General features: G+C 42.8%; 4 protein-coding genes across 7 annotated transcripts in view; 2 read left to right on the top strand and 2 right to left on the bottom strand.

Annotated features, from left to right (window-relative positions):
* Positions 1-499: 499 nt before the first annotated feature.
* Positions 500-7,765, top strand: abhd8 (abhydrolase domain containing 8). The gene is made up of 5 exons (XM_062958892.1): positions 500-644; positions 2,918-3,545; positions 5,214-5,384; positions 5,469-5,685; positions 7,251-7,765. The coding sequence occupies exons 2-5, from the start codon at positions 2,926-2,928 to the stop codon at positions 7,401-7,403; spliced, it is 1,161 nt and encodes a 386-aa protein (XP_062814962.1). The 5' UTR covers positions 500-644; positions 2,918-2,925; the 3' UTR covers positions 7,404-7,765.
* A 98-nt stretch (positions 7,766-7,863) lies between these two features.
* Positions 7,864-17,200, bottom strand: ankle1 (ankyrin repeat and LEM domain containing 1). 2 transcript variants are annotated; one of them, XM_062958883.1, is made up of 9 exons: positions 17,115-17,200; positions 16,686-16,838; positions 16,498-16,603; positions 15,602-15,704; positions 11,670-14,801; positions 11,434-11,596; positions 10,321-10,489; positions 10,099-10,228; positions 7,864-8,256 (listed from the first exon to the last, which is right to left on the bottom strand). In XM_062958883.1, the coding sequence occupies exons 1-9, from the start codon at positions 17,198-17,200 to the stop codon at positions 8,087-8,089; spliced, it is 4,212 nt and encodes a 1,403-aa protein (XP_062814953.1). In that variant the 3' UTR covers positions 7,864-8,086. The 2 variants fall into 2 exon arrangements, with proteins under 2 accessions (XP_062814953.1, XP_062814952.1); XM_062958882.1 differs by lacking the exon at positions 7,864-8,256 and having other exon boundaries at positions 9,941-10,489.
* A 154-nt stretch (positions 17,201-17,354) lies between these two features.
* LOC134292961 (DNA-binding protein RFX2-like) overlaps positions 17,355-25,669 on the top strand; it is a 32,688-nt gene continuing 24,373 nt past the window's right edge. For 2 of the 3 annotated variants that reach the window (XM_062958888.1, XM_062958890.1), the window contains exon 1: positions 17,355-17,488. The gene's annotated coding sequence lies outside the window, so the exon portion shown is untranslated. The remainder of the gene's footprint in view (positions 17,489-25,669) is intronic. The other variant, XM_062958886.1, reaches the window with a different exon arrangement.
* babam1 (BRISC and BRCA1 A complex member 1) overlaps positions 18,624-25,669 on the bottom strand; it is a 12,680-nt gene continuing 5,634 nt past the window's right edge. Inside the window, exons 7-9 of the mRNA XM_062958893.1 lie at positions 23,492-23,621; positions 20,409-20,495; positions 18,624-18,871 (exon numbers count right to left, since the gene is read on the bottom strand). Of these exons, the coding sequence (XP_062814963.1) occupies positions 18,671-18,871; positions 20,409-20,495; positions 23,492-23,621 (418 nt within the window). The 3' untranslated portion in view covers positions 18,624-18,670. The remainder of the gene's footprint in view (positions 18,872-20,408; positions 20,496-23,491; positions 23,622-25,669) is intronic.

Genomic DNA, 25,669 nt, shown 5'->3' with positions numbered 1-25,669 from the left:
TGCTTTTATCCCATTGCTGCCAGTTAGAAGGCTAAGCTCCTCCAACTTGGTCTCCTAGCAACCCAATAAAAAAAAAATAATAAAACACTAAAAAAAATTAATACAATAAAATACTATAATAACAGAAAATAACTAAAAATAATACAAGAAAATGATAAAATATAATCAATAAAAAGATAACTTACAATAAAATTAATTAAAAAATTGCAAATAACGTCAAATAAAAATTACACAACAATTTTTAACCAATACCACCACCACTTTGCCACAGCAACGCGTGGCCGGGCACAGCTAGTATATATATAATATTGATATATTGTATATACTAATAATATACTGTATCTATCTATATATATAAAAGAGTAATGGCATCACGGCAGTGGACAAAACAACAAAGGTAAACACCCCGCAACCAATATAATATTAATGGACCAAAGGAATATTAGGAAAGCAAAGGAGAGGGTGGACTAGATGTCCTCTGGAGGACCCCGTCCATTGGTCTCCGGAGCTGTCCGTCACCCGAAGGTCCCGCCTCCTCCTGGGCTTCTTCTTCCAGGGATTAGCGCCAGAAAAGAAAGGAAGAAAGGAAGGAAGGAGACAGAAGAAAAAGGAGGACAAATGGGCCGAAAGAAGGCCTGAAGCAGGTGAGACTCATCCTCATCAATAACATAGAGACATATATAGATATATATATATACATAGGTTGTTGTTTTTCTTTCTGAATGAAATTAAATGAGATTAAAATGGCCAAGAAAAGGCTCAGCCGGGGATTTGGCAAAGAGGATTGGCAGGGAAGGAAGGAAAGGAAGGAAAGAAAAGAAAGAAAGAAAGAAAGAAAGGATGAATGGAGAAAAGGAATACTGTAAAATAAAATATTGCAATATTTTATTACTATAATAATAATAATAATAATAATAATAATAATAATAATAATAATAATATGGATATGTAATTATTATTATTAAAGACTGTATTGTATTATTATTATTATTATAGATTGTATTATTATTATTATTATATAATAAAATGGATAATACAATATAATAATATAATAAAATGGATATATTATTATTATTATTATAGATTGTAATATATTATTATTAGTATAATGTAATAAAATGGATAATATAATATAATAATATAATAAAATGGATATGTAATTATTATTATTATAGACTGTATTGTATTATTATTATTATTATTATTATTATTATTATAGATTGTATTTTCTGCCCGTTATGCAACGCTTGCTCCGTCGTCCGGGTTCCCGACTCAGCCCGGGCTGGGGTTGCCATGGTTACCAGCATCCTTCACCCACATCCTTAGGGTTTAATTCGGTTGTAAAATAGGAGCTGGATGGACGGATAGATAGATAGATAGATAGATAGATAGATAGATAGATAGATAGATAGATAGATAGATAGATAGATAGATGGAGAGATGGACAGATAGATAGATGGATGCATGGATGGATAAATGAATTGATAGATCGATACATAGACAGATAGATGATACATACATGGTTAGATAGATGATGGAGAAATGGATGGATGGATGGACTGATAGATCAATACAGATATGGATGGATACACGGATGGATGGATGGATGGATGGATGAATTGATTGATTGATTGATTGATCAATACATACATACATACATGCATACAGGGATGGATGGATGAGATATACATGAATGGATAGAAATACATGGATGGATAAATAGATGTATGGATAGATGAATTGATAGATCGATAAATATAGGGATGGATAAATTCATGGATGGATAGATACATGGATGGATGGATGGACAGCTAGATACATACATGGATGGATAGATACGTAAATGGATGGATGAATAGATGCATAGATACATGGATGAACAGATGCATGGATGGATGGATGGACAGCTAGATGACACATAAATGGATGGATGGATGGACTGATGAACTGATAGATCAATACATACATGGATGGACAGATACATGGATGGATGGATAGATACATGGATGGATGGATAGATACGTGGATGGATGGATAGATACGTGGATGGATGGATAGATACGTGGATGGATGGATAGATACGTGGATGGATGGATACATGGATGGATGAATTGATGGATGAATTGATGGATCAATATATACATGGATGGACAGATACATGGATGGATGGACAACTAGATACATGCATGGATGGATAGATACGAAAATGGATGGATAAATGGATGCATAGATACATAGATGGACAGATGCATGGATGAACTGATGGATCAATATATACATGGATGGACAGATACATGGCTGGATGGACAGCTAGATGATTCATACATGGGTGGATAGAAATACATGGATGGATGGATGGATGGATGGATGGATGGATGGATGGATGGACAGATACATGGATGGATGGACTTGGATGGACAACTAGATGATACATACATGGATGGATAGATACATGGATGGATGGATGGATGAATTGATAGATGGATGGATGGATGGATGGATGAATTGATAGATTGATGGACAGATACATGGATGGATGGATGAATGTATGGATGGATTGATAGATCAATACGTACATGGATGGACAGATACATGGATGGATGGATGGATGAATTGATAGATGGATGGATGGATGGATGGATGAATTGATAGATTGATGGACAGATACATGGATGGATGGATGAATGTATGGATGGATTGATAGATCAATACGTACATGGATGGACAGATACATGGATGGATGGACAGCTAGATGATTCACCTTGGAAGCCATCCTATGACCTCTCTGTGGCCCCGCCCCCTTGGAACCCGGCCCCTTGTGACCTCTCTCTCCCTGAGCGTGACCTCAGGTGACCTCTCCTGCCTCGTCCAGGCCCCGGTGACCCTTCTGACCCCCTCGTTCTCTCTCCGCTTGCAGGTCCGGCCATGCTGACCTCCATGGCGGAGGGGCTGCTCTGCTGCCTGATGGGCCGGGCGCCCCACGCGGTCAGTCCCTTGGAGAGCGTGGAGTCGGCCGACGGCTTCAGCTTCGTGGAGGTCAAGCCGGGGCGGGTGCTGAGGGTCAGGCACGTGGTTCCGGACCGCCCACCACGGACGGCGGCCGAGGAGGAGGCGGAAGAGGCCTCGGTCCAGAAGGCCAAGGCCATCCGCTGCCGGCGCCGCATCACCGTCTACCGCAACGGCCAGATGGTCATCGAGAACCTGGGCGAGGGGTCAACGGAGGTCCCGCGGCCCAAGCGGAAGCCCAAGAAGGTGGTCCACGTGGACTGCGCCAAGGTCATCTCGGCCTGCAAGGGGGGCCAGCGGGACGTGGCGCTCTTCTTCATCCACGGCGTGGGGGGCTCGCTGGACATCTGGAAGGAGCAGCTGGACTTCTTCTCGCGCCTGGGCTACGAGGTGGTGGCCCCCGACCTGGCCGGACACGGGGCCAGCTCCGCCCCACGCGTGGCCGCCGCCTACACCTTCTACGCCCTGGCCGAGGACATGCGGGCACTCTTCCGCCGGTACGCCCGACGGAGGAACGTCCTGGTGGGACACTCCTATGGGTGAGTGGCCTTCTTGGTTGACTATCAGCTTTGGATGGACTTCTCGGTTGACTATCAGCTTTGGATGGTCTTCTTGGTTGACTATCAACTTTGGTTGGACTTCTTGGTTGATTATCAATTTTGGATGGTCTTCTTGGTTGACTATCAGCTTTGGATGGACTTCTCGGTTGACTATCAGCTTTGGATGGTCTTCTTGGTTGACTATCAACTTTGGATGGACTTCTCGGTTGACTATCAGCTTTGGATGGTCTTCTTGGTTGACTATCAACTTTGGATGGACTTCTCGGTTGACTATCAGCTTTGGATGGTCTTCTTGGTTGACTATCAACTTTGGATGGACTTCTCGGTTGACTATCAGCTTTGGATGGTCTTCTTGGTTGACTATCAACTTTGGTTGGACTTCTCGGTTGATTATCAATTTTGGATGGTCTTCTTGGTTGACTATCAGCTTTGGATGGACTTCTCGGTTGACCATCAGCTTTGGATAGTCTTCTCGGTTGACTATCAACTTTGGATGGTCTTCTTGGTTGACTATCAACTTTGGATGGTCTTCTTGGTTGACTATCAACTTTGGTTGGACTTCTCGGTTGATTATCAATTTTGGATGGTCTTCTTGGTTGACTATCAGCTTTGGATGGACTTCTCGGTTGACCATCAGCTTTGGATAGTCTTCTCGGTTGACTATCAACTTTGGATGGTCTTCTCGGTTGACTATCAACTTTGGATGGTCTTCTTGGTTGACTATCAACTTTGGATGGACTTCTCGGTTGACCATCAGCTTTGGATAGTCTTCTCGGTTGACCATCAGCTTTGGATAGTCTTCTTGGTTGACTATCAGCTTTGGATGGTCTTCTCGGTTGACTATCAACTTCTTGGTTGACTATCAGCTTTGGTGGCCTTCTTGGTTGACTATCAACTTCTTGGTTGACTATCAACTTCTTGGTTGACTATCAGCTTTGGTGGCCTTCTTGGTTGACTATCAGCTTTGTCTAGCCTTCTTGGTTGAATATCTACTTCTTGGTTGACTATCAGCTTTGGTGGCCTTCTTGGTTGACTATCAACTTCTTGGTTGACTATCAGCTTTGGATGGCCTTCTTGGTTGACCATCAGCTTTGGTGGCCTTCTTGGTTGACTATCAACTTCTTGGTTGACCATCAGCTTTGGTGGCCTTCTTGGTTGACTATCAGCTTTGGTGGCCTTCTTGGTTGACTATCAGCTTTGTCTAGCCTTCTTGGTTGACTATCTACTTCTTGGTTGACTATCAGCTTTGGATTGTCTTCTTGGTTGTCTATCAGCTTTGGATAGCCTTCTTGGTTGACTATCAGATTTGGATGGCCTTCTCGGTTGACTATCAACTTCTTGGTTGACTATCAGCTTTAGTGGCCTTCTTGGTTGACTATCAACTTCTTGGTTGACTATCAACTTCTTGGTTGACTATCAGCTTTGGATGGTCTTCTCGGTTGACTATCAACTTCTTGGTTGACTATCAGCTTTGGTGGCCTTCTTAGTTGACTATCAACTTCTTGGTTGACTATCAGCTTCAGATGCCTTCTCGGTTGACTATCAGTTTTTGATGGCCTTCTCAGTTGACTATCAACTTTGGGTTGAGATCTTCCAACTCTAGGATGCTCTGATGATGCTGATGCTGATGGCTTTCTTGTGCCGCAGGGTGTCCTTCTGCACGTTCCTGGCGCACGAGTTCCCGGACCAGGTGCACAAGGTGGTGATGATCAACGGCGGGGGCCCGACGGCGCTGGAGCCCAGCCTCTGCTCCGTCTTCAACATGCCCACCTGCCTCCTGCGCTGCCTGGCGCCCTGCCTGGCCTGGAGCTTCCTCAAGTGAGTCGGGGGCGTGGGGCTGCGGCGGAAGGGGCCGATGCGATCCGGCCGGGCGGAAGGTGACGGTGGGTGTCCCCCTGGCAGGGCCGGCTTTGCGCGCCAAGGGTCGAAGGAGAAGCAGCTGCTGAAGGAGGGCAAGGCCTTCCGGGTGTCCTCCTTCGTCCTGAGGGCCATGATGGGCGGTCAGTACTGGCCGGAGGGGGACGAGGTCTACCACGCCGAGCTGACCGTCCCGGTGCTCCTCGTCCACGGGATGCACGACCGGTTCGTCCCCCTCGAGGAGGACCAGCGCATGGCCGAGGTAATCAGAATCATAATATTCCATAATAATCATCATCCATCATAATAATAATAATAATAATAATAATAATAATAATAATAATAATAATACATAGGCATAATAATAATAATAATAATAATAATAATAATACATAAGCATAATAAATTATATGAAATACATAATAATAATACATAAGCATAATAATAATAATACATAAGCATAATAATAATACATAATAATAATACATAAGCATAATAATAATACACAATACATAATATTATTAATAATAATACATAAGCATATTAACACTACATAATAATAATAATAGATAATAATAATACATAAGCATAATAATACATAATACATATTATTATTAAAAATAATAATACATAAGCATAATAATAATACATAAGCATATTAACACTACATAATAATAATAATAGATAATAATAATACATAAGCATAATAATACATAATACATATTATTATTAGAAATAATAATACATAAGCATAATAATAATACATAATAGTATTATTATTAATAATACATAAGCATAATAATAATACACAATACATAATATTATTAATAATAATACATAAGCATATTAACACTACATAATAATAATAATAATAGATAATAATAATACATAAGCATAATAATACATAATACATATTATTATTAAAAATAATAATACATAAGCATAATAATAATAATACATAAGCATATTAACACTACATAATAATAATAATAGATAATAATAATACATAAGCATAATAATACATAATACATATTATTATTAAAAATAATAATACATAAGCATAATAATAATACATAATAGTAGTATTATTAATAATACATAAGCATAATAATCATCAATCATAATAATAATACATAATAATAATAATAATAATAAATAATCATCCATAATAATAATAATACATATTATTATTAATAATAATACATAAGCATAATAATACATAAGCATAATAATAATACATAATAGTAAATATATAAATATAATAATAATAACAACAACATTAGCAGGGTATAAATATAATAATAATAATATTAATAATTTAATTATACATTAAAATAATAATACATGATTAATATTATTATATATTAAATATTATAATATTATTATGTTATGATTGTATATCCAATGGTGATATGGTACTGAGTAATAATTAATGATTAATAATAATAAAATGATAATAATAAAAGCAGGGTAATAATAATAATAGCCAGGTATAAATATAATAATAATAATAATAATAATAAGTGTGTATATATATGTGTGTGCGTGTGCGCATAGATATTCTGTGAGATCTTGGGAGTCCAAACATGACACTAATTTTCCCTTATAATAATAATAATAATTATTATTATTATTATTATTATTATTATTATTATTATTATTATTATTTGTTGTGGTTTCGTGGTCTTCTGTCCTCCCCTCCTTTGAGTATTTCTGGTGCTTGAGGCAATGTATTTATAGATATGGGATGGTTGGGGGGTTGGGTTTTTCTTGGCTGGCCACTTCACCCTGACTCGGGTGTCCCTTTCCCCGCCTGCCCACCCGCAGATCCTACTGATCGCCTTCCTGAAGGTGATTGACGAGGGCAGCCACATGGTGATGCTGGAGTGTCCCGAGACGGTCAACACCCTCCTGCACGAGTTCCTGCTCTGGGAGCCTGAAGCTGCCGTCCCACCGGGGTCACCGAATAAGAAGAAATAGACGCCGTGGAGGCGGGAGGACCGTCTATGATTTGGGACCCGCTTTGGGTCCGTTGTTCCGTGAGGGACCCTGCGGAGACGGCCGACGTACCAGAACGGATGTATCGTTTCCTCGACGGGGCCGAGGCAGGTGCAACGCCATGAAACTCGAACCCAGGGGATGATGGGACTCCGGGTTGAGAGGCGAGGGTCGTTATGATGGCGGGATCCATATCCTTCGCCTACGAGGCTTTCCAAAGGTAGAGAGAGCCACGTTTTGCTTTCTTGTTCAATCCCCTCCGAGTCTTGTTTTTGCCCAAATTCCAGAGCTTTTCCTTTTGCAATGATGTAAATAATAATTTTTGGACGGGAAGCGAGGGAAAACTGGCCTTTTCGTTCTTTCCGAAACAATGCCGCGTTTAACACGGGGATGATGGGAGTTGCCGTTGGAAACTGATGATATTATATTGTTACAGGAGACATGGTTTTTTAAAAAAATTTATTACAAAAACAAGCCGCCTAAAAGGCCGGATGGCAAACGGGAGGGGGGCTGGACAACGTTTCTCCAAACAATAACAAAAGTATATTCTCATTATTCAAAGGTCCAGGAGTGACCCCAAAGCCGGCCAAAATAATCAATAATCACGTCACCTAATTGCATCTGACCAATCGCGTCCATCAGGGCCGGGGGGGGGGGGGGTCCGTTCATGGGGTCCGTATGTCAGCGGGGCGGAGCTGTCTCTCTCCCTCGGCCAGGAAGATGCACATGGCGCGGTGGAGGAGGAAGACTCCCAGGCGCCGGCGCCGCTTCCAGGGCCAGCCGGCCACCAGGCCGTAGTAGTCGCCCCTCTTCAGGTTGGTCAGCATCTTCAGCCCTGAAGAAAAAAGCCAAGGCAGGGATTGAGGCACAGGAGGCAGCAGCTTAAGGCAGTTGAGTTGGAAAGGGGGCGTGGCTTACAGGCGTGGGGGTGGCTCCTGCTCAAGGGGGCGGGGCTGAGCCTCTCCCCTAGTCTAGTCCCCTAGAGGTGGGCGGGGCCACAAATGGGCAGCCAGGACTGGGATGGGCGGAGTTACGAGCTCTGAGACAGGGCTGAGCTTCTATCCCTGTCCTGGAGACAGGGGGCGGGGCTAGAGGAGGGGGCGGGGCCTCTTCCTGACGGGGCTGGACCTCTATACCCCACCCCCCGTGTTCTAACAAGCGCCTCAGGGGAGGTATAGCCCCGCCCTTTAGTCCTAAAAGGCCTCTCAGGAGAAATATAGAGGCTCAGCCCTGTCTCATGCTCTTGGGAAGAGGCCCCGCCCCCATCCTAGCCCCGCCCTTTAATACTAAAAGGCATTTCAGGAGAAATATAGAGGCTCAGCCCTGTCTCGCGCTCTTGGGAAGAGGCCCCGCCCCCATCCTAGCCCCGCCCTTTAATACTAAAAGGCATTTCAGGAGAAATATAGAGGCTCAGCCCTGTCTCGCGCTCTTGGGAAGAGGCCCCGCCCCCATCCTAGCCCCGCCCTTTAATACTAAAAGGCATTTCAGGAGAAATATAGAGGCTCAGCCCTGTCTCGCGCTCTTGGGAAGAGGCCCCGCCCCCATCCTAGCCCCGCCCTTTAATACTAAAAGGCATTTCAGGAGAAATATAGAGGCTCAGCCCTGTCTCAGGCTCTTGGGAAGAAGCCACACCCACTCCCCTAGCTCCACCCCCTGTGTGTCCTAACAGGCGCCTTAGGTGCTCAGCCCTGTCTCCGGCTCTTGGGAAGAGGCCCCGCCCCCATCCCTAGCCCCGCCCTTTAGTCCTAAAAAGCCTCTCGGAAGAAATATAGAGGCTCAGCCCTGTCTCGCGCTCTTGGGAAGAGGCCCCGCCCCCATCCTAGCCCCGCCCTTTAATACTAAAAGGCATTTCAGGAGAAATATAGAGGCTCAGCCCTGTCTCAGGCTCTTGGGAAGAAGCCACACCCACTCCCCTAGCTCCGCCCCCTGTGTGTCCTAACAGGCGCCTTAGGTGCTCAGCCCTGTCTCCGGCTCTTGGGAAGAGGCCCCGCCCCCATCCCTAGCCCCGCCCTTTAGTCCTAAAAAGCCTCTCGGAAGAAATATAGAGGCTCAGCCCTGTCTCGCGCTCTTGGGAAGAGGCCCCGCCCCCATCCTAGCCCCGCCCTTTAATACTAAAAGGCCTCTCAGGAGAAATATAGAGGCTCAGCCCTGTCTCGCGCTCTTGGGAAGAGGCCCCGCCCCCACCCCTAGCCCCGCCCTTTAGTCCTAAAAGGCCTCTCAGGAGAAATATAGAGGCTCAGCCCTGTCTCAGGCTCTTGGGAAGAAGCCACACCCACTCCCCTAGCTCCACCCCCTGTGTGTCCTAACAGGCGCCTTAGGTGCTCAGCCCTGTCTCCGGCTCTTGGGAAGAGGCCCCGCCCCCATCCCTAGCCCCGCCCTTTAGTCCTAAAAAGCCTCTCGGAAGAAATATAGAGGCTCAGCCCTGTCTCGTGCTCTTGGGAAGAGGCCCCGCCCCCTTTCCTAGCCCCGCCCTTTAGTCCTAAAAGGCCTCTCAGGAGAAATATAGAGGCTCAGCCCTGTCTCAGGCTCTTGGGAAGAAGCCACACCCACTCCTCTAGCTCCGCCCCCTGTGTGTCCTAACAGGCGCCTTAGGTGCTCAGCCCTGTCTCCGGCTCTTGGGAAGAGGCCCCGCCGCTCCCCTTGTCCATCTGCCGGGAGGGATCGGAGGGTGTCTCACCGATGGCGTCGACCATGCAGGCCTCTCGGGTGTAGGCCTCGACGGGGACCACGTTCTGGAAGCAGTGCAAGGAGACCACGCCTTGGCCGCTCTCCCAGATCTCCAGGATGTGCTGGACTTTGGACGAGACCTGGAGAAGGAAGAGAACCAAGGGGAGGTGAAGTGTCCCCTTCCAGGTTCCGGACTCTGGAAAAGGTCGGGACCCGGACCCTGGAGAACTACCTTTCCCGGGGTCTTCCCTTGGCGGTTGTGGTGGGTGAGGGCCTGGTAGAGGTGGCTGTAGGGCCGGGAGCGCTGGCCTTTCCCCACGTAGAAGACGGCGCTGACGAAGGTCCGGAAACACTCGGCCTGGCTCACAAAGTGGCACCGGAAGGGCAGGTTCTGGGTCACCCTAGAACGGGGAGAACGGGACGGAAAGAACCGGGAGAATTGTAATACGTTAGTGTTATTGTTATGAAGGTTCTAGGTCACCCTATGAGACAGAACGGTCATATTATTATTATTATTATGACAAGAATTGTAATAAGTTAGTGTTGTTGTTATGAAGGTTCTAGGTCACCCTATGAGACAGAACGGTCATATTATTATTATTATTATTATTATTATTATTATTATTATTATGACAAGAATTGTAATAAGTTAGTGTTGTTGTTATGAAGGTTCTAGGTCACCCTATGAGACAGAACGGTCATATTATTATTACTATGACAAGAATTGTAATAAGTTAGTGTTGTTGTTATGAAGGTTCTAGGTCACCCTATGAGACAGAACGGTCATATTATTATTACTATGACAAGAATTGTAATAAGTTAGTGTTGTTGTTATGAAGGTTCTAGGTCACCCTATGAGACAGAACGGTCATATTATTATTACTATGACAAGAATTGTAATAAGTTATTGTTGTTGTTATGAAGGTTCTAGGTCACCCTATGAGACAGAACGGTCATATTATTATTATTATTATGACAAGAATTGTAATAAGTTATTGTTGTTGTTATGAAGGTTCTAGGTCACCCTATGAGACAGAATGGTCATATTATTATTATTATTATGACAAGAATTGTAATACGTTAGTGTTGTTGTTGTGACGGTTCTAGGTCACCCTATGAGACAGAACGGTCATATTATTATTATTATTATTATTACAAGAATTGTAATAAGCTAGTGTTGTTGTTGTGACGGTTCTAGGTCACCCTATGGGAAACAAAGGCAAAGCCAGGAAAGGAATGTCCAGAGTTTAAGCCACCTCACCATCATTATTATTATTATTATGATATAATCGTACTACAAGAGAACCTAGTAGTGAGGGAGGTGGGTGAGTGGGGGGTGTCCTACCTGGGGTCCAGGAGCAGGTAGTTAAAGCTGGACTTGAGCAGACCTTCCCTCCACTTCCGGTTCTGATCCGGACGGTCGAATTGTGCCATCAAAGCCATTTCGTCCTCCTTCGCATCCGGGATCAGGAACGTCTCCAGAGCGAAGGCCAGTTCCGGGCTGTATCCTGAGGAATGAGTTCGGGATCGTGGGTCCAAGTGTTTGGACTTCAACTCCCACAACTCCTCACAACCGCTTACCTGCCGCATCCTTCCGCGCCTTGGTCCTGGGGTCGCTCCTGAGCTTCTCCAAGAGCTGCGCGTAGACCTTCCGCGTGAGCCCCGTCACCGGGCCCGGGTTCACCCCGAAGTCCCGCAGCTCCCGGACCAGGGCCTCGTCCGAGAGGGTCCCCGGGTGGTCCCGCCAGTCGTACACAACGGTGTCCTCGGACCCGGCGAGCGACTCGTCCGTGAAGGGGACGCGCCTCTCGACCAGGGAGTGGCCCTCCTCCTCATCCACGTAAAGGTACTCCAAGGGTTCGGCGGCGTTGGCGCCAACGGGGCGGCCACCCGGGGAGAGCTGGGACGCTTGAACAACGGGGTTCGATCTCTGGGGTGAAGTGGCCACAAGAGAGGGTCCTCGTAGAGACATCCGGCTGAAGCTCACCCTTGTGCTCTTGACTTCCGATAATGGTTTGGCATTGCCATTGCCCCGTTCCCTTAGAGACCCGGAGCAGAAGGGTTCGGCACCTGTCTCGTGGTCCTGTTCCTTTTCTTTATCCCTTAGAGATACGGAGCAGAAGGGTTTGGCACCTGTCTCGTTGCCCCATTCCTTTTGTTTATCCCTTATAGACACAGAACAGAAGGGTTTGGCGCCTGTCTCGTGATCCCGTTCCTTTCGTTTATCTTTTGGAGACACAGGGCAGAAGGGTTTGGCGCCCGTCTTGTCGCCCCGTTCCTCTTGTTTATCCCTTAGAGACACTGAGCAGAAGTGTTCGGCGCCTGTCTCGTGGTCCTGTTCCTCTTGTTTATCCCTTAGAAACGCAGAGCAGAAGTGTTCGGCGCCTGTCTCGTGGTCCTGTTCCTCTTGTTTATCCCTTAGAAACGCAGAGCAGAAGTGTTCGGCGCCTGTCTCGTGGCCCCGTTCCTCTTGTTTATCCCTTAGAGACCTGGAGCAGAAGGGTTTGACGCCTGTCTCGTTGTCCTGTTCCTTTTGTTTATCCCTTAAAGACAGGGAGCAGAAGTGTTCGGTGCCTGTCTCGTGGCCCCGTTCCTCTTGTTTATCCCTTATAGACACGGAACAGAAGGGTTTGGCACCCGTCTCGTGGTCCCGTTCCTTTCGATTATCCCTTGGAGACCTGGAGCAGAAGTGTTCGGCGCCTGTCTCATGGTCCTTTTCATATCCGTTATCCCTTGGAGACACGGAGCAGAAGTGTTCGGCGCCCGTCTCATTGCCCCGTTCCTTTTGTTTATCCCTTAGAGACACAGAGCCGAAGTGTTCGGCGCTTGTCTCGTGGTACCGTTCCTTTCGTTTATCTTTTGGAGACACGGAGCAGAAGTGTTCGGCGCCTGTCTCGTGGTCCCATTCCTTTTGGTTATCCCTTAGAGACACGAAGTGTTCGGCGCCTGTCTCGTCGCTCCGTTCCTTTGTTTTATCTCTCGGAGACACAAAGCAGAAGCGTTCGGCGCCCGTCTCGTTGCCAGGATTAAACGGTCTTCGCTCGTCGGGTTCTGTTATCACAACCGGTATCAACTGGGTGTCCGCCAGCGGTCCGGTTTCCGGACTCTCGTTTTGCGGTCCGGCGGTCGAAACGCAGCCTCTTCCGGCTTCAGGGCTGCGGACCCGTCTCGGGCGCCTCGGCATCTCGAGATCCTCGTCAAAGAGAGACGAAGCGGCGGGTGCGGGAAAACGCCGTTCGACCACGTCGACGGTCCGGATCAGCGGCGAGCGAGAGGCCTTGGTGGCCAGCATCATGTCCCTCAGTTTGGCCTCTAAGCTGGACAAGACCTCTTCCGCTGGACTCGGGTGGACCGTATCCGGACTCGTTCCGGAAACCACCACGGTCTCGGCCATGTCCGAACTCGTTCCCGGAGTCTCGGGTGTCCCCTGTATAATAAGAACCGTGTCCTGAACGTCCTGAGTCTCCACTTCTCGTTCGGACGTGATTGACGTGGTTCCAGATCCGTCGCGGAGTCCGTCTTCCTCGCCGTGGCACGAAAGGTACTCGCTGCAACTTCCCTCCGAAAAGGCCGCCAGAGTCCGTTCCAGATCCTCCGCCATTGCGGCGTCTTCTCGGGAGAAGAGGAAGACGTGGTCCGGAGAGGTGGCGTCCAGCCCTTGCCGGACGTTGGGCCTCACCACCAGTTCCGGGTCGAGGAAGCTGCGGTAGAGGGTCAGGTCCAGGGTGGCATCGGCGTTGGGCAGATGATCCGGTTCAGAGTCAGATTTGAGTATCTCCTGGGATCTGGACTCAAGGTTCCCGCCCGTGCGGCCTAACTGCCATTTGGGCTCGCTTTCAGACTTGAGGCTCAAGGTTCGGTTCCCATCCGTGCAGCTTAACTGCCATTTGGGCTCGCTTTCAGACTCGAGTCTCGAGGTTTGGTTCGCATCCGTGCGGTCTAACTGCCATTTGGGCTCTCTTTTGGACTCAAGGCTCGAGGTTTGCTTCCTGTTTATGCCGCCTAACTGCCATTTGGGCTCTCTTTCGGACTCGAGGCTCGAGGTTTGCTTCCTGTTTATGCCACCTAACTGCCATTTGGGCTCTCTTTCGGACTCGAGGCTCGAGGTTTGCTTCCTGTTTATGCCGCCTAACTGCCATTTGGGCTCTCTTTCGGACTCGAGGCTCGAGGTTTGCTTCCTGTTTATGCCGCCTAACTGCCATTTGGGCTCTCTTTCGGACTCGAGGCTCGAGGTTTGCTTCCTGTTTATGCCGCCTAACTGCCATTTGGGCTCTCTTTTGGACTCGAGGCTTGAGGTTCGGTTCCCATCCATGCGGCTTAACTGCCATTTGGGGTCGCTTTGGGACTCGAGGTTCGACGTCCGGTTCCCATCCATGCGGCCTAACTGCCATTTGGGCTCGCTTTGAGATTCAAGGAAGGTTCGGTTCCCGTTCACGCGGCCTAACTGCCATTTGGACTCCGCCCCCAAGCGAGTGGGGATCTCGTCGTGTCCGTCACTCCAAGAGCATTCCGTCAGGAACGAGGACGAGGCCCGGCGGTCCCCCCCGGAGCAGGAATCGTCCAGATCCGGGAAGGAGCCAGAGGGATACGGAACAACGTTGCCGTTCTTGAGATGACGTCCAAACGGGTCGGAACCACGATTCCTTGGGATTCCTCCCACGTCCATTGTGTCGTCCGTCGTGGTGGAGAGGAAGCTCTCTGCCCTTCGGTAGGCTAAAAGAAAGGCATATATTATTATTATTAATATTAATAATAATATCGATCGATTAATTAATTAATAAATAATAATAATAATAATAATAATAATAATAATAATAATAATAATAATAATAATTTTATTTATTTATTAGTGACGTTTACCCAAAGGGGACCCAGGGCAGCTTACAAGTTAGACGTACATACAATCTATATATATAAAAGAGTGATGGCATCACGGCAGCGGACAAAACAACAAAAGTAAACACCCCACAACCTCGAAAATTGACATCACAACCCCTCATCCATGCCTCTAGGTTGATACAACAAAAAGAAAAGAAAAATAAATTCCTAATTAGAGGGAGAGGAATCATAGTTTTTATCCAATTGCTGCCAGTTACAAGGCTAAGCTCCACCCACTTGGTCTCCTAGCAACCCACTCAGCCCAGTGTTAATAAAATAATGATAAAAAAATAAATACAAATAATACAATAAAAAATATGAAAAACACTAAAATAATTAATACAATAAAATACTATAACAAAATGACTAAAAATAATACAACAAAATAATAAAATATAATGAATAAAAAAGATAAGTGACAGTAAAATTAATTTAAAAAAATACAAATAACGTCAAATAAAAATTCCACGACAAGTTTTAACCGATACCACCACCACTTTGCCACAGCAACGCGTGGCCGGGCATAGCTAGTATTATATATATATATATATATATATATATATATATATATATATAATATATATATATATATATATTAGCAATCATTATTGTTGTTGATTTGGGGTGCCACTTACAGCTCTGCTCCGCCACGTTTTCTCTTTCCAGAGCCTGGCGCAGGATCCGGGCACACACGCCGTTGCCTTGTTCTAGAGCCAGGTCGAGGGCCGTGCTCCCGTCCTGAAAAGGCACAATCAAAGCCCTCCTGACAGATGGTCTCTTCATTATTATTATTATTATTATTATCATTAGGACCAGATGGCCCTATGGTCTTATTCTTATTATTATATTAGGACCATATTATTATTATTATTATTAGGACCATATTATTATTAGGACTAGATGGCCCTGTGGTCTTATTATTATTATTTTTATTATTACCACCATATTACTAGGACCGGATGGCCCTACAGTCTCTTCATTATTATTATTATTAGGACTGGATGGCCCTGCAGTCTTATTATTATTATTATTATCATCATCATTATTATTATCATCATTATTATTATCATCATCATTATTAGAACCAGATGCCCTAAGGGTCTCTTCCTTATTATTATTATTATCATTATTATTATTATTATTATTATTATTATTACGACCGGATGGCCCTGGGGGGTCTCTACCTTATTATTATTATTATCATTATTATTATTATTATTATTACAACCGGATGCCCCTAGTGGGTCTTTTCATTATTATTATTATTATTATTATTATTACGACCGGATGGCCCTGGGGGGTCTCTACCTTATTATTATTATTATCATTATTATTATTATTATTATTACAACCGGATGCCCCTAGTGGGTCTTTTCATTATTATTATTATTATTATTATTACGACCGGATGGCCCTGGGGGGTCTCTACCTTATTATTATTATTCCCGGCAGAAAGGCACCATCCGATGCCTCCTGGCAGATGGCCAGATAGACACTCCGAAACGTAAACAGAAGGATATTTGGGACATACCTGGTCGCGGATACGGGGGTCTCCTCCTCCCGCCAGCAACAGCCTCAGGCAGGTGGCGCATCCCCAGGAGGCGGCCACATGAACAGGGGTGAGATCCTCCGTCGACCTGCGGCAGACAGTTCCACTGATGAACAACTCTCAAAATAACAATAATAATAATATTATAATAATAATAATAATAATAATACCTGGTGTTTGGATCTCCACCGTGTCGGAGGAGGAGGCCGAGGCAGCGGAGGCCGCTCTCCTGGTCCATCCCGGCCGCCAAATGGATGGGGGCCATGCCTTCGGGCAGCACCAAATTGGGGTCGGCACCTTTTCGGAGCAATATCTCCACCATCCTAGCCACAGAAATAAAATTTAAAAAATTAAAAAATATATATATAAATAAAAAAATTCCCTTTCCTCCTCCTCCTCTGTCCAGTTGGAAGACTTCTAGCAGCATTGGCATGGATGGGGAAAAAAATCTGGGTCAATATTTTTTGTTTATTTATGATCCTATCAAGACTACAAAGGATTCCTGATCTTATTTCGGTCGGCCAAACCCATCCCAGGAGGTTAGAAACCCGGGGAAGGTCGGGAACACGCCAAAGCGGGGTTCACACGTGCAAACTTACGTGTCATCCTCTCCCCGCAGAGCCTGGCAGAGCCAAGCTGACAGCTGGAGGCGCGCATGCGTGGTTCGCTCCCGGTGTCTGCGCATGCGTGCTTCGCTCCCGGTGCCCCGAGCTCACTTTCCTCGCCGGCGGGGAAGGGGAAGGAGCTCCGTCTTCGTCCGCTTCGAAAGAGGCCCGCTACCCCGCCTCAGCCCGGTATCCCGGCGGCGAGGAAGCCCCTCAGCGTCGCCCGCGTTCCGACATTACCGCTCCGTGAGGCGCGGCCGCCATCTTCGTTCCGAAATTTTCAAGTTTCCCTCCTCAGCGTCGCCGAGGCGCCTCATTGGCTGGCGGCAGGGTTTGGCGTTTGATTGACAGCCAGTCCAGCCAGTGGGGTAAGTGAAGCATATAAAGTTCCCGCCCCTCCACTTTGTCGCCTCCCTATGCTTATTGAGTTCAGAGTAGGCCTCATATTGGTTTGACTGACAGGCAGTCCAGCCAGTGAGGAGAGCGAGTGTGGCAAGTGTATTATAAAGATTCCGCCCCTCCGCTTTGGCCCCGCCCTATACTTGCAAGAGTAGGCCTCGTCTTGGTTTGACTGACAGGCAGTCCGGCCAGTGAGGAGGGCGAGTGGGGTAAATAAAGCATAAGGTTTCCGCCCATCCTCTTTGGCTCCGCCCTATATTTCCAGGGTAGGCCTCATCTTAATTTGACTGACAGGCAATGCAGCCAGTGAGAAGGGAGCATGGGGTGAATTAAGTATTTAAATATATTTTCCGCCTTTTCGGCTGCATGGTAGGCGTTATTTTGGTTTGATTGACAGCCAGGCCAGCCAGTGAGGAGAGAGCGTGGGGTGAGTGAAGTATTTAAATATTCTTTCCGCCTTTTCGGCTACATGTTACGCCTCCTCTTGTTTTGATTGACAGCCAGGCCAGCCAGTGAGGAGAGAGCATGGAGTGAGTGAAGTATTTAAATATTCTTTCCGCCTTTTTGGCTGCATGGTAGGCGTTATTTTGGTTTGATTGACAGCCAGGCCAGCCAGTGAGGAGGGAGCGTGGGGTGAGTGGAGTATTTAAATGTATTTTCCGCCTTTTCGGCTACATGGTACGCCTCCTCTTGCTTTGATTGACAGCCAGGCCAGCCAGTGAGGATGAAGCGTGGGATGAGTGAAGTATTTAAATATTCTTTCCCGCCTTTTCGGCTGCATGGTAGGCGTTATTTTAGTTTGACTGACAGCCAGGCCAGCCAGTGAGGAGGACGCGTGCTGTAAATCAAGCCTATAAGGTTCCCGCCCACCGTCTTTTCCCCGCTTCCCATTGGCTGCTTTTCCCGATGGATTGGCTAGTCCGCCAATCAGGTCCCGGGAATGCTTTTTTGAAGGCTTTGTTTACAAAAGAGGCCGAGAGAGTGTCGCCTTTGCGTTGTGACGGTTCCTGCAGAAAGTGATGCTTGTTTGGTGTCGTTTCTGTCGGTGTAAGTGCATAAGAGCGGAATATAAATACGGTAAATAAATAAATAGGAGCATTGTGGGAGCATCGATATATTTATTGATGGATTGACGGATACACAAAAGGGTCTCAGACGACGGCCTCGGCCTCGGGGGGCTCGTCGTCCTCGAGCATGCTGTAGGCGGCGTGGGTCTGGAAGGGCCGCTGGAGGGGGTGGGCCAGCAGCTTGGCCATGCAGTTGTGCAGCTCCACCGCCGGGCCCCCCAGGCCCACCTCGTACTTGTAGTGCGTGCCCTTCGAGTCCAGGCTGCTGAAGAAGGCAAACGTCTCCTGCAAGCAAGGGGCAAATAATAATAATAATAATAATTAGAAGGCTAAGCTCCGCCCACTTGGTCTCCTAGCAACCCACTCAGCCCAGGGCACAGGCAGAGTTAGGCCTCACTTAGGCCTCTTCCACACTGCCTATAAGATACAGATGATCAGATTTGATTATATGGCGGTGTAGACTCAAGGCCCTTCCACACAGCTATATTACCCAATTATAATCTTATATTATCTGCTTTGAACTGGATTATCTTGACGCCACACTGCCATAGAATCCACTTCAGTGTGCAGTCGGACACTGCAAACGTCTCCTGCAAGCAAATTACATGCCATAGAATACCCATCATAATTCAGTATAATAATAAAGTTGTAATATAATAATACTTATATTAAATACAGTACTACTGACAATATATAATGATAGATAATGATATATAGTTTATGCTATTATTATATTATATATATATTTTTTAATTATTTACTACATTTATATCCCGCTCTTCCCACCCTGGAGGGACTCAGAGCGGCTACATATTATATATTATATTAATATTTTATTGTATGACACAGCAAACAAGATAGTTATGCTGGATTTTGTATCACAAAACCACAAGTCGAACACTTCCTAAGTGTCTAGGACTGTGTGATGTATTATTATTATTATTATTATTATTATTATTATTATTATTATTATTATATTTCAGAAGGCATGACTTCCTGCCTGGGATCTCCACCAACTCTATTACTGTTGTTGTTATGATATTATTATTATTATTATTATTATTATATTTCAGAGGGCATGTCTTCCTGCCTGGGGTCTCTTCCAACTGTAATTACAGTAGAGTCTCGCTTATCCAAGCCTCTGGATAATCCAAGCCATTTTTGTAGTCAATGTTTTTAATATATCATGATATTTGGTGCTAAATTCGTAAATACAGTAATTACAACATAACATTACTGCGTATTGAACTACTTTTTCTGTCAACTTTGTTGTATAACATGATGTTTTGGTGCTTAATTTGTAAAATCATAACCTAATTTGATGTTTAATAGGCTTTTCCTTATTAGGGATCCTTATTATCCAAGATATTCGCTTATCCAAGCTTCTGCCGGCCCGTTTAGCTTGGATAAGTGAGACTCTACTGTATTATTATTACACTTATTATTATTATTATTATTATTATTATTATTATTATTATTATTATATTTCAGAAGGCATGTCTTCCTGCCTGGGGTCCCTTACAACTCTATTATTATTATTACACTTATTTATTATTATTATTATATTTTAGAGGGCATGTCTTCCTGTCTGAGGTCTCCACCAACTCTATTATATTTATATTATTATTATTATTATTATTATTATTATTATTATTATTATTATTATTATTATTATTATTATAATATTTCAGGGGACATGTCTTCCTGCCTGGGGTCTCTTAAAACTTTGTTATATTTCGGAGGGCATGTTTTCCTCCCTGGGGTCTCTCCCAATTCTACGAAAAGAAGGCTCTGCAAAAGAGTGACTTTGGGGAGGTCCTACCTTGCAGCGGGCTTCTTCCTCTTTGTCCTCGGCGCCGTTGTGGAGGTAAAGCACATCGAAGAAGTAGTACGGGCACTGGAGCATCTTCTGCAGAAAGGGAGGGCAAAAGGCGTGCTTAATAATAATAATAATAATAAAATTATTATTATTATTATTATTATTATTATTATTATTATTATTATTATTATTATAAGGAGTGCTGAGTGCATCCGTGTTGGGAAATACATACATGCAAGCCCACGTTGACGTTTAATATAGACGTCATAATAAATAATAATAAATTATTATTATTATTATTATTATTAGGAGTGCTGAGTGCACCCATGTTGGGAAATACATACATGCAAGCCCGCGTTGACGTTTAATATAGACGTCATAAGAAATAATAATAAATTATTATTATTATTATTATTAGGAGTGCTGAGTGCACCCATGTTGGGAAATACATACATGCAAGCCCGCGTTGACGTTTAATATAGACGTCATAATAAATAATAATAAATTATTATTATTATTAGGAGTGCTGAGTGCACCCATGTTGGGAAATACATACATGCAAGCCCGCGTTGACGTCTAATATAGACGTCATAATAAATAATAATAAATTATTATTATTATTATTATTATTATTATTAGGAGTGCTGAGTGCACCCATGTTGGGAAATACATACATGCAAGCCCGCGTTGACGTTTAATATAGACGTCATAATAAATAATAATGAATTATTATTATTATTAGGAGTGCTGAGTGCACCCATGTTGGGAAATACATACATGCAAGCCCGCGTTGACGTTTAATATAGACGTCATAATAAATAATAATAAATTATTATTATTAGGAGTGCTGAGTGCACCCATGTTGGGAAATACATACATGCAAGCCCGCGTTGACGTCTAATATAGACGTCATAATAAATAATAATAAATTATTATTATTATTATTATTATTATTATTATTAGGAGTGCTGAGTGCACCCATGTTGGGAAATACATACATGCAAGCCCGCGTTGACGTTTAATATAGACGTCATAATAAATAATAATAAATTATTATTATTATTATTAGGAGTGCTGAGTGCACCCATGTTGGGAAATACATACATGCAAGCCCGCGTTGACGTTTAATATAGACGTCATAATAAATAATAATAAATTATTATTATTATTAGGAGTGCTGAGTGCACCCATGTTGGGAAATACATACATGCAAGCCCGCGTTGACGTTTAATATAGACGTCATAATAAATAATAATAAATTATTATTATTATTATTAGGAGTGCTGAGTGCACCCATGTTGGGAAATACATACATGCAAGCCCGCGTTGACGTTTAATATAGACGTCATAATAAATAATAATAAATTATTATTATTATTAGGAGTGCTGAGTGCACCCATGTTGGGAAATACATACATGCAAGCCCGCGTTGACGTTTAATATAGACGTCATAAGAAATAATAATAAATTATTATTATTATTATTATTAGGAGTGCTGAGTGCACCCATGTTGGGAAATACATACATGCAAGCCCGCGTTGACGTTTAATATAGACGTCATAATAAATAATAATAAATTATTATTATTATTAGGAGTGCTGAGTGCACCCATGTTGGGAAATACATACATGCAAGCCCGCGTTGACGTTTAATATAGACGTCATAATAAATAATAATAAATTATTATTATTATTAGGAGTGCTGAGTGCACCCATGTTGGGAAATACATACATGCAAGCCCGCGTTGACGTTTAATATAGACGTCATAATAAATAATAATAAATTATTATTATTAGGAGTGCTGAGTGCACCCATGTTGGGAAATACATACATGCAAGCCCGCGTTGACGTCTAATATAGACGTCATAATAAATAATAATAAATTATTATTATTATTATTATTATTATTATTATTATTAGGAGTGCTGAGTGCACCCATGTTGGGAAATACATACATGCAAGCCCACGTTGACGTTTAATATAGACGTCATAATAAATAATAATAAATTATTATTATTATTATTAGGAGTGCTGAGTGCACCCATGTTGGGAAATACATACATGCAAGCCCGCGTTGACGTTTAATATAGATGTCATAATAAATAATAATAAATTATTATTATTATTATTATTATTAGGAGTGCTGAGTGCACCCATGTTGGGAAATACATACATGCAAGCCCGCGTTGACGTTTAATATAGACGTCATAATAAATAATAATAAATTATTATTATTATTATTATTAGGAGTGCTGAGTGCACCCATGTTGGGAAATACATACATGCAAGCCCGCGTTGACGTTTAATATAGACGTCATAATAAATAATAATAAATTATTATTATTATTAGGAGTGCTGAGTGCACCCATGTTGGGAAATACATACATGCAAGCCCGCGTTGACGTTTAATATAGACGTCATAATAAATAATAATAAATTATTATTATTATTAGGAGTGCTGAGTGCACCCATGTTGGGAAATACATACATGCAAGCCCGCGTTGACGTTTAATATAGACGTCATAATAAATAATAATAAATTATTATTATTAGGAGTGCTGAGTGCACCCATGTTGGGAAATACATACATGCAAGCCCGCGTTGACGTCTAATATAGACGTCATAATAAATAATAATAAATTATTATTATTATTATTATTATTATTATTATTAGGAGTGCTGAGTGCACCCATGTTGGGAAATACATACATGCAAGCCCACGTTGACGTTTAATATAGACGTCATAATAAATAATAATAAATTATTATTATTATTATTAGGAGTGCTGAGTGCACCCATGTTGGGAAATACATACATGCAAGCCCGCGTTGACGTTTAATATAGACGTCATAATAAATAATAATAAATTATTATTATTATTAGGAGTGCTGAGTGCACCCATGTTGGGAAATACATACATGCAAGCCCGCGTTGACGTTTAATATAGACGTCATAATAAATAATAATAAATTATTATTATTATTATTATTATTATTATTATTATTATTAGGAGTGCTGAGTGCACCCATGTTGGGAAATACATACATGCAAGCCCGTGTTGACGTTTACTATGGAATGTCTCTCACCTTCATCTGCTCGGTGACGGCTGCGGGTGGTTGGCAGGCGGGTCGGCTGTAGACCAGGATGGCCCGGACCACGTACGGAGGTGGGATCGTCTGCACGTTGTCCGTCACCGGCAGCTCCGTCTTCTGCTGTCTGCATTGGGGTGGGAGGAAAAAGAGGGAAAGAAGGAAGGTCCCAAAGGCCTGGCATCTACTTCCCGTGGGGCAGGGGTCCCCAAACTTTTGAAGCCGAGGGCCGGTCCACAATCCTTCGGACTGTTGAGGGGCCGAATTATCATTTCAAAAAAAACAAAACAAATTCCTATGCATACTGCACATGTCTTATTTGTAGTGCAACAACAACAACAACAACAACAAAAAACAATACAATATTTAAAAAATGAAAACAATTTTAACCAACATAAACCTATCAGGATTTCAATGGGAAGTGTGGGCCTGCTTCTGGCCAATGAGATAGTCAAGTTAATTAGGATTGTTGTTGTTGTTGTGCCTTCAAGTCATTTCAGACTTTGGCTGAGCCTAAGTCTAAAATTAATTATTTATTTACTGCATTTATTTACTAGATTTATATCCCACCCTTCTCACCCCGAAGGGGACTCAGAGCAGCTGTATGTACATACAATATATTATATTATTAGCATAACACAATATTAGCATGATATATTACTATATTGAACTATACCACTATACTATTATATAATACTAGCTGTGCCCGGCCACGCGTTGCTGTGGCGAAGTCTGGTGGTATGGGCAATAAAGTATTGAGGAATTGGTGGTAGTTAAGGTAAGGGGTCCCCTGGGCTGAGTGGGTTGCTAGGAGACCAAGTGAGCGGAGCTTAGCTTTCTAACTGGCAGAAATTAGATAAAAACAATTATTCCTCTCCCTCTAATTAGGACTTTATTTTTCTTTTCTTTTTGTTGTATCAACCTAGAGGCGTGGGTGAAGGGTTGTGCTGTCAATTTTCGAGGTTGTGGGGTGTTGACTTTTGTTGTTTTGTCCGCTGCCGTGATGCCATCACTCTTTTATATATATAGATGTAATATATAACATATAATTATTATTATTATATGATATTACTATTAGTATTATATTGTATAACATAAGCTTATTATCAATATTATATGTATATACAATATATTATATTATTAGCATAACACAATATTAGCATTATATATTACTATATTGAACTATACCACTATACTATTATATAATATGTAATATATAACATATAATTATTATTATTATATGATATTACTATTAGTATTATATTGTATAACATAAGATTATTATCAATATTATATGTATATACAATATATTATATTATTAGCATAACACAATATTAGCATTATATATTACTATATTGAACTATACCACTATACTATTATATAATATGTAATATATAACATATAATTAATATTATTATATGGTATTACTATTAGTGTTATATTGTATAACATAAGATTATTATCATTATATGTATATACAATATATTATATTATTAGCATAACACAATATTAGCATTATATATTACTATATTGAACTATACCACTATACTGTAATATTATATGTACTATATAACATATAATTAATATTATTATATGGTATTATTATTAGTGTTATATTGTATTACATTATAATATTATCAATATTATATGTACATACAATATATTATATTATTAGCATAGCACAATATTAGCATTATATATTACTATATTGAACTATACCACTATACTATTATATAATATGTAATATATAACATATAATTATTATTATATGATATTACTATTAGTATTATATTGTATAACATAATATTATTATCAATATTACATGTATATACAATCTATATATATAAAAGAGTGATGGCATCACGGCAGTGGACAAAACAACAAAAGTAAACACCCCACAACCTCGAAAATTGACAGCACAACCCCTCGTCCATGCCTCTAGGTTGATACAACAAAAAGAAAAGAAAAATAAAGTCCTAATTAGCGGGAGAGGAATAATTGTTTTTATCCGATTGCTGCCAGTTAGAAGGCTAAGCTCCGCTCACTTGGTCTCCTAGCAACCCACTCAGCCCAGGGGACCCTTTACCTTAACTACCACCAATTCCTCAATACAGTAGAGTCTCACTTATCCAACATAAACGGGCCGGCAGTAGTCATGCTAGGTTTTCTGGCGAA

This window comes from Anolis carolinensis, unplaced genomic scaffold, assembly GCF_035594765.1.
Source record: "Anolis carolinensis isolate JA03-04 unplaced genomic scaffold, rAnoCar3.1.pri scaffold_7, whole genome shotgun sequence".
Classification (NCBI taxonomy): Eukaryota; Metazoa; Chordata; class Lepidosauria; order Squamata; family Dactyloidae; genus Anolis; species Anolis carolinensis.
The sequence above is the reverse complement of the archived record's forward strand: the minus strand, read 5'-3'. Positions and strand labels throughout refer to the sequence as shown.